We start from the raw sequence: 13,125 nt of genomic DNA on the forward strand, positions 1-13,125 counted from the left end.
AGGTCTAACAAACACAATCACATGCTTTATTAACAGACAGAAAGAAGCTGCCACTCACCTCTAAGACCAGCAGTCGTCTGTTCTCACGGTCCTTCACCATGGAAACATCATCTTTGTTATATCTCTTAATGTCCAGACGCATCTGATCCTCCTCCAGGTACAACAGTAAGTCAAATCGCTCATCGTAGTTCAGAAAATCCAGATCACTCTCAAGTAGTGACCTACAAACCACCAAAAGTACAGAGAAAACAGTCACAATGGCTTTTACTATACATGCTCATGCAGGGAGCTGATTCTGTACCATTCAGGGACTAGTAACAGGTCTCAGATCAACTGTAAAATGCACAATTGGAGCTTAAGACCACTAACTTTTGTTCCTGGAGCTGTGTTCTGAGTCTCGGGGAAGAACGGTTGACTTTCAGGACCTCAACTAAGTCAGAGATGTAAGAAGGAAGATGGTAAGGCCCCAGTGGCAGCACAAATTTCAAAAAGCTTTGGGTAGAACTGCAAAAGAGAGAAAAAAAACATGCAAATGATTGATTTCTGTACAAATAAACACAGTGGAAAACAGAAAAGTGTATATAATTCCTAAAAAGAGGGATTTTTCTCTCACCTCTCGGGTGGAATGCCCTCATCTATGTTGCACCTCATTGGCTCATAGGTCTCAAGCCTTTGATGTCTAAATGGTGCTGTAGGACCCAGTAGAGCTGTAAGCTCAGACCTGTGCTCTGCCTCAATGAAGCGCACAATGTGGAAAGGACGGGTGGCGACCTGGATATTTTTCTTAAACTCAAATGCCAGAATGGCTGAATGAACTCCCATATCATCTGATTTGAATTTCAAGGTCACCTCATACTTTTCACCTTTAAAAAATGAGAGAGAGATAGTAAGAAAGTGTGTAATATGAATGTTAATCTGGATGTACTACATCCACCATGCGTCTTGACTGTCATGTGACCTATGGCGTCAGTTTAGTTGCTTCACTGCCATTCACAAATCCTCTTCCGGGGCCTCACGGGATAGTAAAGTGCACATTAGATGAACACTTCAGAATCTCGCCGGACATCAAGGTACTTTTCGCCTACTGTTTTATCTGAATTCAGACATACTACTCAGCTCACAAACTGTTTTTTTTGCCTATATATAATTATGGAAGTAGGCATATTTGGAAGCAGGAAAAGTCAGACTAGCAAGCTACAATACCAAATGTACCTCCTCAAAAAAAACACTAACACCCGTTTTCCTTGTATTGCTGTACAGTTTGGTTGCACTCACATGGTTCCAGACGGTGTGGATTGTTGCGTGTGACTTTCCTGCTGTCTTCCAGAGTGAAACACTGCAGCCAGTGAAGAGCAGTGTAGTAAGTGAAATACACGGCCTCTTCACCCGTGTTCTCCACAAACAGCTTCAGCTCATAAACTTCTGCCCGCTCCACACACAACTGGATCTTGCCATCCTCTATTTGCAGCTTTGAGGACACGCGCACCCCATTCTTATCTTCTATAAACACAGACCTGGGAAAGAAAAAGGGCAGCAACACTGTTTTGATATTTCGATGTATTTTCAGAGAATGGTTTCTATCCACTGTTCAAAGAGGCCAGTTCACCTCTCTGTACTTTTCAGTCGGCGTAGGATGTCTTTTGCCAGTTTTCTCCTGCCTCTGACTCCACTCTCTGGCCCTGGCACTGATGGTGGGTCAGGACCCTGCGCACTAGCGGGAGGCGGTGAGCCACCATTACTCACAGGGGGACTAGCTTGGTATTGCTGTCTGCGATGGGGTCTGTCCCATTGATCATGTGGCCTCGTTCGGACCTAGAAATGCCACAGTAGTGTGTCAGTCTTTGGCCATTCTCAGTAACACATTACATTGTAACAGGGCTCAACAGTTATGATATAACAATAACAGTATTTTATTTAAATTTTTTTTGGCAGGTCCAGTGTTTCAGATTTTTGATGAGTGAAATTAAGAAATAAAATAAAATATAAATATTAAATGAAATAGGCTATGCTAACTTAATCTTGAACGACATTATAAAAGTTGCTTTGGTAACTAAAATAAATAAAGAAGTTGAAGCTAAAGTTCTAAAATTAAACTAAAACTGAAATAAACACAAATTAAAGTTAAATGGAAATGACAATATATCAAAAATAATAAAAATGACAAAAGCATATCAAAATGACAAAAAAAATTAAATTAAAATTGGAATATAACTAATTAAATATTATTAAATACTGATAGTATAATAAATATATTCTGTAAACAATGTTTTTTTATTAGAGCTGTCTAACGCGTTAAGCATGCGATTATTTTTTGTCCAGTTTAACGCGCAATTAACGCAGCATCCGTTAATTTGTGTCATCCTTCGGCTAGATTTACATTATATGATCACACTCTTATTAATGCATGCTTTTAAAGCATTCAAGCGCGACAAAACAAAAGAGACCGCACTGTCTGTGAATGTCTTGTCTATGTGACACACACACACACACACACTGAAAGACGCGCGCCAGTATCGTGTACTGACAGCGCGCCAGAATACAGTTCTCTCGCGCGCTTGTACGAACAATAACACACATACTTATGCCAAAATGTCCGTTTTGTCGAGTATCCTCATAACATAAGAGCAGTCTTAAATGAGTTAAATAAAGTCTTAAATAAACGTAAAGAGTTGTGAGAGAATGAGACGTGTATGATATCCACGTCATGTGCAGCAGCGGCTGCATGGTTTAAAGAGACAGCAGCCAATAAAGCGTTCTGTCAGTAAAGTTAATCAAAGAACAAAGGAACAGAGAAAATTACTCACTGCTCTTGACCAAATAACTTTTGTAGCTTTAATAAGAATTAGTCTAGGCTAGTGTTGTCACGATACCAAAATTATTGTTTCGATACCGATACCAAGTCAAGTATTGCGATTTCGATACTTTTTCGATACTTTTCCTGAAAAGGGAGAAACACTCTCAAATATCATTGCTGTGCTTTATTTTAAAACCGGGACAACATTCTAATCATATAACACACTAATAAATGAACATATGAACAGCAGATATATTAAACATTTGAACAAAATATGAAATATAAAAATATAAAAAATAAATTAGAGCAATGACATTCAAGGTAAAAAAAAAAGATAAATTTAGCAGCATTATCTCATTTATCATAAGAAACATAAGAGCTTTATCTTGATTCTGAACTTTGAATAAAAATATGAACAGCGATTATATTAAACAATGTTTAATATTGGTAACATATGATAAGCCTCATTGGTGATATATTTGACATGTGGGGAGAGAGTTGTGGAAGGCCTATACTTCATGTTAAACATAAATATATAGCAATAGCAGCAAAGACAACGTCGGCAGTGTTGACGGCAAAATAGGCTACAGAATACATTTATATTGTATTTATGTCAAAACTTTCAAACATCAAAATGTCATTTATTAATATGTATTCGTGTCAAAATGACATAGAAACATCTTTTCCTATTCTATTTTGACTGGAAACGCTTCCAACACGCTTGCGTGTCGCGTGAAAAATAGGCGTCGGTTCTATTTCTAGCATGCACACGTTTTCCGCGCGTCTCGAGCTGCGCCCAGACGCGTGTGTCACGCAGGCAGTTAACATGGGAGCCGAAATAAAAACGGACACGACACGCAGTCAGTGTGTCGCCGGCATTACAAATCTGGAAGGCGGTCTTTCTTAGAAGTATCGATACTAATAAATTAAGGAATCGTGACGTTTTTCATTTCCGATTTACTTTGAAGTATCGGTTCACCGTGCAACAGAGAAAGGTAGGCAACGTACTTCCACATGTCACTCCTCGCGTCATCTATTTCTACGAGTCGTGGACCACTTGTGCTCGCACATGCAGCCATCTCGCTGTAGTGTTTTGTCACATGACACTGACAGCGGCAGGTTCTTTGCTGCGTGCGTCAGGAAAAAAACACAGACGTCCATATGGGAGGCGTTTTTTTATTTATTTTTAAAGTATCGATACTGATAAATTTAGGTATCGTGACGTTTTTAATTTCCGAGTATCGCGATACTTTTGAAGTATCGGTACACCGTGCAACACTAGTCTAGGCTATATTTAATCTATAATTTATGCCGTGCAGACTGTTTGATAACTTTATTCAATTTCATATTGTTCTGTATATGTTAGACATCCCAGCTAACACACGACGTCGCAGTTACGTAATTTATTCGTACTTTTTGGTAATTTAATGACTTACCAACTGACAACGTAACTACAACGTCGTATGCTCGGAATTTCATTACCATCATATTACCAAACCACAACGTCGTCAGTACGTCGTCCTAACGTTATAAGATAACCAACTACGTTCCAGATACGTACTCTATTCGTAATAACTTGGTAATTTCATGACTTACTGGCAACGGAACTGCAACGTAACAGGACCGTAATTTCATTACCATCATATTACCAACCCACAACGTCGTCAGTACGTCCTCCTAAGGTTATAAGATAACCAACTACGTTCCAGATACGTACTCTATTCGTAATAACTTGGTAATTTCATGACTTACTGGCAACGGAACTGCAACGTCACGGGCCCGTAATTTCATTACCATCTTATCAGACTGCATTTCTATGAAATATTTTATTTGTTTAAATTGTTTGTTTAGTATTCTGTACGTTTGAAATACGTTCATTCTATTCAAGTAAGGTTATAATTCTAGATGTTTATGTTTGTAAATGTTGCGTGGCTTTGACGTTTTAATGGGCGTGCGCGTGAACCTTCGAGTCGCCCTCAAACACTGGAGCGGAGATGAGTTGCCATGGAAACGGCGCGTCATCGACCGCCCCACTGACTGCAACTGACAAAGCGGCAGAACTCCGTCTCTCGCTGTTGTTTTCACTGCTTTCAGGTGAGTTTAGTCTCTAAAATCACACAAATAATACACACAACTGTTCTTGACACTTCTCGTACTTGTAAGTGACACGCTTCTGTTGAATATTTGCTTTATAGAAATGGTTTAGTGTCTTCGGAAAAAGTCCGTTAGCATCTCAACCGTTTTCAGAAGAGATAACGTTATGCTAACTTCATAGCTTGAGCTTTTGATATGAAAGTTTAGGATTTTAATCACATTTTATGGGTAGATAAGAGGTTTTGATAGTTTTGTAAAAAATAAGTTAGTTTGGAAGTGAGCTAATTTATTTAACATATACGTATTTAACATAAACGTACTCGATGACGTCACTTAACGTTACAACTTACATGGAGTGTGAAAATTGGCTGAAACTTAGCTCAATGGTAAACACAAATTGATAAAACTAGTTCTGTGATTTCAGGAGCAACAAAATAATCCTTCTACAACAGAGGGGAAGCTTCACGACTTCAATATTTCTGAAGAAAGCTGCTGCCAGAGAAGTTGGAAACAGGTGAAGTGAGGAAGCTCATTAAATAACTTCATATCCATTTTCTCACAATATTTTGTCACCTACTGTATATCACCATGCATCTGTTATTTTAAATTCTCATATTTACATTTACATTTATTTGTTTAATTTATTTTAAGAAAGTTTTGACATCCAAACTTAAGTGACACTGTATGAGCAACATGAATAAGTGAATAAGTAAAACTAAAACCATAGATGAAACATTTAAGATTATTATCAGTGTTGAAAACAGCAGTGCTGCTTCATATTTTTGTGTTTTTCAGGGTTATTTGATGAATGAAAGAAAAAAAAGCATCATTTATTTGAAACAGAAATCTTTACTCTCTCTTCTGGTCAATTTAATGCATCCTTTCTGAATAAAATATGTTTTTTTTTTTTTTACTCTATTGAACCCAAACTTTTGAACAGTAGTGTATATGTTGGGTCTATTTAACAATGAATCCTGGAGAGAGAAAAAAGAAAATGGATTAAACTTTTACATTGGTTTACACAAAAAGATTAATCAGCACAACTGTTTTCAACATTGATAATACTCAGAAATGTTTAGGACGTTTGCATTGTAAGAATGTATAGGCCTAGTATTCAAATATTAAAATGCTGACTCGTTAGGCCATGTGTTCTTTTTAAAATCAGATGATTTCCTATTAATTCAATAGAATGTAAGGGAATAACTCTAGAATAACCTTCCTGATAATGTTTGGGGCCCAGAAACACTATCCTAATTTAAATCTAGATTAAAGACACATCTCTTTAGCCAAGCATTCAATTAACACATCTCATAATCTTGCACTATACGTGATGAAATAGTAAAAAGTGCACATGACCATCTTTTGCCTGAAATAATATGAACAGCAGCAATGCTAATCTTTCTCCTGTTGTCTCCTTGTTTCTATCTCAGGATGCTCAGCATATTTTACTAGAGATTACAGCAGCTCCAGTTCGGATCCAGCCTCACTTGGCAAGACTTCTAATGACATCAACACTCTTGAAGACAATGTGTTTAAACAATTTTCAGATGTTAAATGATATTTTAAAGTGTTTAAACTAATTTAAGTTTTTATGTCAGGTGGTACAGCAAAAATATTATGTATTGTAGTTGTACCACCTGACATGGAAAGTGTACCACCAACCTACCCATACTTGAAATTAGCAGTTTTTATCAGTATTTGAGAGAGCTCCACAAACTTTTTCACTCTGCCAAAGAGATCAGTTAGGCTCCTCTGGATGATGCATTATCATGTTTACTGTTATTACCTTGTAAATTCATAATAACATTTGAGAATATACAAATGGCTGGACAAAAGTTTCTCAATTATCTCAACAGCTTTAAAACTACTGATATGTATAAAAAACAATTATATGAAAGGCTTCAAACCTAAAATGATGGCATAGTTTTTTTTGTTATTATTAAGACACCATTTTAAATTGTTTTCTTAATCTGTTTATTTGTTCGGACAGTTGCACCACCACCTGACATTTTAGGAGTTTAATGCTGCCTTCAGGAATAATCATAAATAGGCCTAGTTTCCTAGTTAAAAAAAAGAAAGGGACATTGTAATTATGACTTCAGAAGAAGAAAAACAAAATATGTATTATTAAATGTACAAAAAAAATGATTTCAAACTAAGGTTTTATAGAATATAGTGATACATGTCATTAAGTTATCAAATTATTTTAAAAGGAAATAATGCACTTGCCACAACATAACTTTGTGACAATGTTTAGAAAAATATACAAGTGATTTTTAAACAAAACTGTCTGCTTATACAGATTCTATCTTTCAGTGCTAATTGCTTTTTATATTTAAATGTTAAATGGGAAAACACTCAACTGTTCTTTTTTCTTGCATTTTTCTTTTCTTATTCTTGCTTTGTTATTAGGGCCACCAAAATGAAGACGTGTAGGAGTAGTTTGATGTTCAAGCTTTTGAGGAAAATCTTGTTCATTTAAATGTATAACCTGTTTGCAAACTGTTTTTGCTGTTTGTGCTTTGTTCTATAGTAAATGAACTAAATCAACCAAATTCTGAGTCTGTATATCGTTCATATGTCGTTGAAAAAGTCTCTAAAATAGTTTTGGGCCAATGAGGACAAGTTAAATTAGACCACTGCATGTCCGCCCATATTATTAAAAACTAAAATGACCAACTGGTTACCAATACACGACTGTCGATCCACAACGTTGCCACGACGTCGCCGTTACCTGCTGACAACGTTACAAAGTTACGTTGTAGCAACGTATCTGGGAATTTCACTTTTCCGGTTGCCACGACGTAACTAATTACGTCGCCACGACGAAAGTTTGGTCACCAGATTACGTTGCAGTTACGTAACAGTCACGTATTTGTGTTAGCTGGGATGTAGGCTGCAGAAGGAAGGGCACAGGTAAATATGACATATATTATGGGTTTATGTGGATTGTTTTGAGCTCACTCAAATTTAAAGTTGTTATATATTTTTTAAGCCTAATAAATGTTAAAAAAACAAAACAAATTGATAGCTTTCAGTTACACTGTAATGTTATCCAGAAATAAATAGCTGTAGGCTATTAGTATCAGTGATACTGACCTTCATTCATAAAAAGATGTCATTAAACAAGTATTTAAAATACACTGTCTTTATGTTGTCTCTACATTAATTTGGAATGTAGAAACTGTGAAATTACTACATTATAAAATATATAAACTAAATATAAACCTATAAAAACGTATTTGGTTTTAATTGTGATTAATCACAGAAAAAATGTATTAATCAAGTTAATTTTTTTTTATCAATTGACAGCACTCACATTTTTATATTTGCTAGAAATTTTATTTTTCATTAAATATTAAAATTCACACACACAATTGTCAGCGGCAACCCAGCAAATGCAAGTGACTGTAGCATCAAATGTCTCACGCCCCACACTAGCAGGCTATCCTTATTGTTGAGCCTTGTATAACCAGCTCATTTATGACAGAACTATCTGATCATATTTAATTGCAGGGTTATAAATTCCCCAGATTCGATAAGCCATTAATCACAGTTTCATGTTAGTCATGACCAGTTAGTTTTTCAGGTATTATATTTTTTATTATTAAAAACAATAACTCATGCTAGCTGCTTTTCAGTGTGTGTAAATCCTACATTATGCGGAAAAGATGAGATGAGGGAAGATGAGGAAAAAAAGTTTTCTGTGATGGGTAGGTTTAGGGGATAGAATATACAGTTTGTATAAAATGTCTATGTAAAGTCCCCATAAAACATGAAAACACAACAGCTGAATGCATGTTGTGTATTTCTCTTTTACTGTGTCCTTCTCCAAATATTCCTCAAAGACAATTAGCATGACTATTTCTCATGAGGCATCGTTGACCTCTTCTGAAATGGCAGAGTGGAGATTGGTGTGGTTTTCCCACTTTATTATTAACATTCAGCAGAGAGGTTTATGCCCAGGATGTGCTGTCTTGATTTACTCTTTACTCTTTTTTTTTTTTGTCTATACTCCCACCTTTTTTCATAAAAATTAATTAGCTTGAGTAATAAATTGCAGTGCTAGCGCATCCTAGCATATGACAGTTGTCTTGAATTGATGCAAGACACTGAAATGATGCTGTTTTATGAAAGTATGGCATAATAATCTACATAAGAAATGGCACCTATTGTATAGAAAGTGTCAAATAACAATACAGAAACAATTATAGGTAGGCTAGCTAAAAATATGTTTTAAAACAAGCTGTGGTATCAAAAAAAAAAAAATAAAAAAAAAAAATAAATCACCAACCAGACAAAGCAAGAATCTGACCAAAAACTGCATAGAGTTGCATAACATCTGCTGCATGTAGAGAGTCCTCATAATAGTAATCCTATACTTTGTTCATCAATAGCATCATATTGGTAATTTGCATTGTATTGTAACAACTTCTCATATTAGAAATTTGCCAGAACTGATTTACTGGTATTTTACTGGTATCCCTTTTCACACATGATATCTAAACGGTAATTATACGCTTAATGTAAAAACTGCAAGGGGTTATAGATGACTCAGTGTTAAGTGCATGTGATTAAAGCAGTGTACCATCAGCTGATCAAGATAATACTGAATCAATTCAGTACTCTGATCAAAGGTTTCAGTTTGATGAAAACGAAACTCTTGCGGCTTCAAATTCACACACATTTGTTTTGCTTTCCAAAACCGATTTATCTTAGCATTACTGTTACAAACTATTTACATAAACCGCATGTACTCATGAGAAGATCAACTTTTTTTTTGAAAACCCCAAGAGTAGACACGTCCAAACTGTTTATTGTTGTGTGTGTATATATATATATATATATATATATATATATATATATATATATATATATATATATATATATATATATATATATATATATATATATTTCTTTTTAAACACACACAAAAAAAAAAAAACACAAACCCCCCCACATTTTAGCCTATACAGAAATAAAAGCATTCTGCCATTGACAACAGAAATCCCTCTTAGTGGACATCAACGATAGAATTACAAATGGTCAGCCAGTAGTAAGTAAAAAAGAAGTTTCTTACATTTGGGTTAAAGTAAACATCTGATCTGGTGACACGCGCTTTTCTGTGCGTTCTCATTGCATACAGAATTGAAGAGAAGTTTGGGTCTCTGACTCCATCCCTGTGGATAAAAATGTGTTTAACAAATAAATATGTAAGTGTGTTTTCATAATTGCCTCGTCAAATGTCACTCGTTTTATTTGTCACTAATTGCGGTCATTTTATTTTCACGGTTTTTGACTCCATTTTCAGTATCAGTAAATTCAAAGTGAACCCTGCAGGTTGAAACTTTAATTTTACATAAATATTATAATTTTCAATTTATAATCATTAAATGTAACTTCTGAAGAAAGAAAAAGTTGTCTATGTTTGTTTACACTGTATCCTACTGATGCACTTCCTCTTTAAACACATATTGCAAATAGGACCTATCGATCATTTCAGTGAACGTAAGTGTAGCCGACTTAATATAAGCAATGAATTAAACAAATAAATTCAAACATGTCAAATGATTACCTGTCTCGGAACTCTTCATTGTAGGCTGTTTTGAGAATGGTTCTATCAGTAATGGCTCTCCTGTTGCTTTCCACCAGCCACTCTATAAAGTCCAATCCAACTGCACACAAATCAGCTTTAGAATGCTTTCTCTGTACCATGTTTCTCTCCGTTGGAGCTCGTGAGCTCTGTGGTAATGTAGCCTACAGTAAGCGTCAGTTATGATCCACACTGGCTTTAAAATGAAAGCGCAGCTGTTTCAGCGGAAGCAGAACGGAGGAAACGAAACTGATCTCTTACGGTAGGTTTGTTCTTCTACAATGAAAACATCAAATATACACTTCGTTTACTTAGTTAAAGAGAGATACTCCAGGAAATGTCCAAAGCGCTAGTAGGAAAAAATGAAAGGAGTACAAAGGCACATTATTATTATAAGAAACTCTATTCAGGTGCTCGGAGAGGTTAAAGTGCGCTCTCTGGTGGTCAGAGGGAGCAGGTGCTCCAAATATACACCAGTTCTTGAAAAGTGTTGCAGTTGCATATGGTGCATATGACCAAATGATTTAAATTTGAATTGTGTAAATTTGAATTATTAACAAGTGTAATCTTATAAAATTGAAAATTTTGAGTTGAAAAAATTGAAAACGGCTTGAATATTAGATTTCTAATATTCTAATAATAGGGGTGGGGAACAACCTAACACATTTTGGTTTTGGCTCAAATATTTAAAAAATATTTCTTTCTTTCTTTTTTACACAAGCACATCTTTGCTACAAATGAACACTTAAAAGTTTTTTTCTAGGACCTATCAATTACAGTTGCATTGAAAGTGACAGAAGTGCAGATTTTACAACTTACCCCACATGCAGGGTTAATTGTAACAGACAGAGGGGTTAGTTGTAACATTTGTGTGTAGCCTAACACATAATATTCATTATGACTGATAGTCAGTCTGAATGACAATTCATGCGTGAACGTTAGGCCTATACACCCAAGGCAATGCATTATTCTTTCCTTTTTGTATTAGTGTTTATATATTCATTTTTTTTTTATTATTATTTTATTTAATATTTAATTTACTACTAATTATATTGATTTATATCTTATTTATAAAATGTTTTACTTACTGGGCGTGGGCGACCATGCAGGCTATGACCAAGCGGCAACCTCCCCGTCTCTCTCTTGAAACCAACACGGAAGTGAGTTAAACTGCAATTCATTGACTGGCCGCTTGAGGCTGGCTGCACAAGAGAGTCAAATCTGTATCTCCCCCATGTTAAAATTACCAACTTTACAGCAGAGAAAAACGTGTTTACAGCCTGGTTCTCTATGTGGCTTTGGTCAATACAGCTAATTTTGCCCTTCATAACAACTGTGAGGGGGGTGAATTTTTTTATAACTCATCCGTTTAGTTGATTAATATTTAAAGTTCTGCATAATTAAGGGTGTGGCCACTTGAGTGACAGGTAGATTGCCGCTGATGTCAATGCTAGCCGTTTGTCTGCTGCATAGCTGCCAACTTTTGAGTTTACCTGGGAGTGAGATTATTTTATTTTTTTTACGTTGAAATGTAAACAAAAAATTGCATCACAATAAGTGTATTGTGATTGTCCAAACACATAAACTGAATTTTATTAGGTTTAGTATTGTTACAATATTTACATGGTACAATTTCTGGTAAGCTACGTTTTTTTTATTATTTCAATTCAATTCAATTATTGTGATTTGATTTAATATTGACTCATTTGGATAAATATTAGGTAGGCTACACAAGATAGGCGTTAATTTTTCTCAATAAAAAAACCTACTGGAGAAGTATTATTGAAGGTTAAAAATAAATATAGTCTATAGTTTTTTTATTATAATAACAACTTTATTTAATGATATAAGTAAAAATATTATAAATATGTAATATAGTACACATATTTAGCAAAATACTTATAGCTCTTTTTTTCTAGCCAACTAATGTGTTATAGTATGGTCATGGCTTTCCTGAGGTAAATGTTATGTGACATAATTGTTCTCCAGCTGTTTTATTGACCCCTTTGTTTGATTGATTGGTCGATATTATGTATGAGGAATATACATTTCGGTTAGTTGTAGGCTGTATCTTTCAACAGTGTTCATTCGTGTTTATTTATACTATTAGCTAGAGATGATCGGTTCACGTGCCGCTAGGGATCTGTCGCGTCATATTTACAAGCGCCAAAACGGCATTTATTGTTTGAATTTCGTAATAAAATTGACAGAATCTGAGAGCTGAGATTTTTTTATATCATAAGTAACCTGCTCTGTCTAGTCTGTCAGTCTCCGTGTCCTCTTTGCTTCGCGATTTTTCTGTGTGTGAGAAAATGGATGTGTGGCGTGAGAGCGTGTGAAAAGTGTCAATTGCGTGAGTCTCACGGTGAATGCCTGTGAGGTGGCAGCTCTGCTTGATGTTGTCACATTCACCTCAGCATATGTTAGCTGCTGAACTTGCCATCTCTGCAGTGTTTGTGCTTTTTTTCGGGATTATTTCATACAATTTAATACACCCATTACTTCGCCCACGGCTTAGGATTCCGTCGTTGTCGTCGACGTCGAGTATCGTTCGAGAGAACAAACAGCGCTGTATTTCAGTTGTTTTCCTCTGTGAACATGCACTAATGATGTCTGACAATTTCGTTGCTTTTTGGAGTTTTCA

The 13,125-nt window shown here is 35.4% G+C and overlaps 1 protein-coding gene and 1 long non-coding RNA gene across 2 annotated transcripts in view; one reads left to right on the forward strand and one right to left on the reverse strand.

Annotated features, from left to right (window-relative positions):
* Nucleotides 1-10,899, reverse strand: part of LOC309512882 (putative helicase mov-10-B.1) — a 29,868-nt gene extending 18,969 nt beyond the window's left edge. The window contains exons 1-7 of the mRNA XM_082188607.1: nt 10,464-10,899; nt 9,969-10,068; nt 1,607-1,812; nt 1,276-1,514; nt 614-863; nt 370-504; nt 59-221 (exon numbers count right to left, since the gene is read on the reverse strand). Coding sequence (XP_082044733.1) covers nt 59-221; nt 370-504; nt 614-863; nt 1,276-1,514; nt 1,607-1,812; nt 9,969-10,068; nt 10,464-10,603 — 1,233 coding nt within the window. The 5' untranslated portion in view covers nt 10,604-10,899. The remainder of the gene's footprint in view (nt 1-58; nt 222-369; nt 505-613; nt 864-1,275; nt 1,515-1,606; nt 1,813-9,968; nt 10,069-10,463) is intronic.
* On the forward strand, nt 4,229-7,443 carry LOC309511962. The gene is made up of 3 exons (XR_014210836.1): nt 4,229-4,888; nt 5,313-5,402; nt 6,319-7,443. It is a non-coding gene; the product is annotated as an uncharacterized lncRNA (long non-coding RNA).
* Nucleotides 10,900-13,125: the final 2,226 nt, after the last annotated feature.

This window comes from Leuciscus leuciscus, assembly GCF_965113295.1.
Source record: "Leuciscus leuciscus genome assembly, chromosome: 13".
NCBI lineage: Eukaryota > Metazoa > Chordata > Actinopteri > Cypriniformes > Leuciscidae > Leuciscus > Leuciscus leuciscus.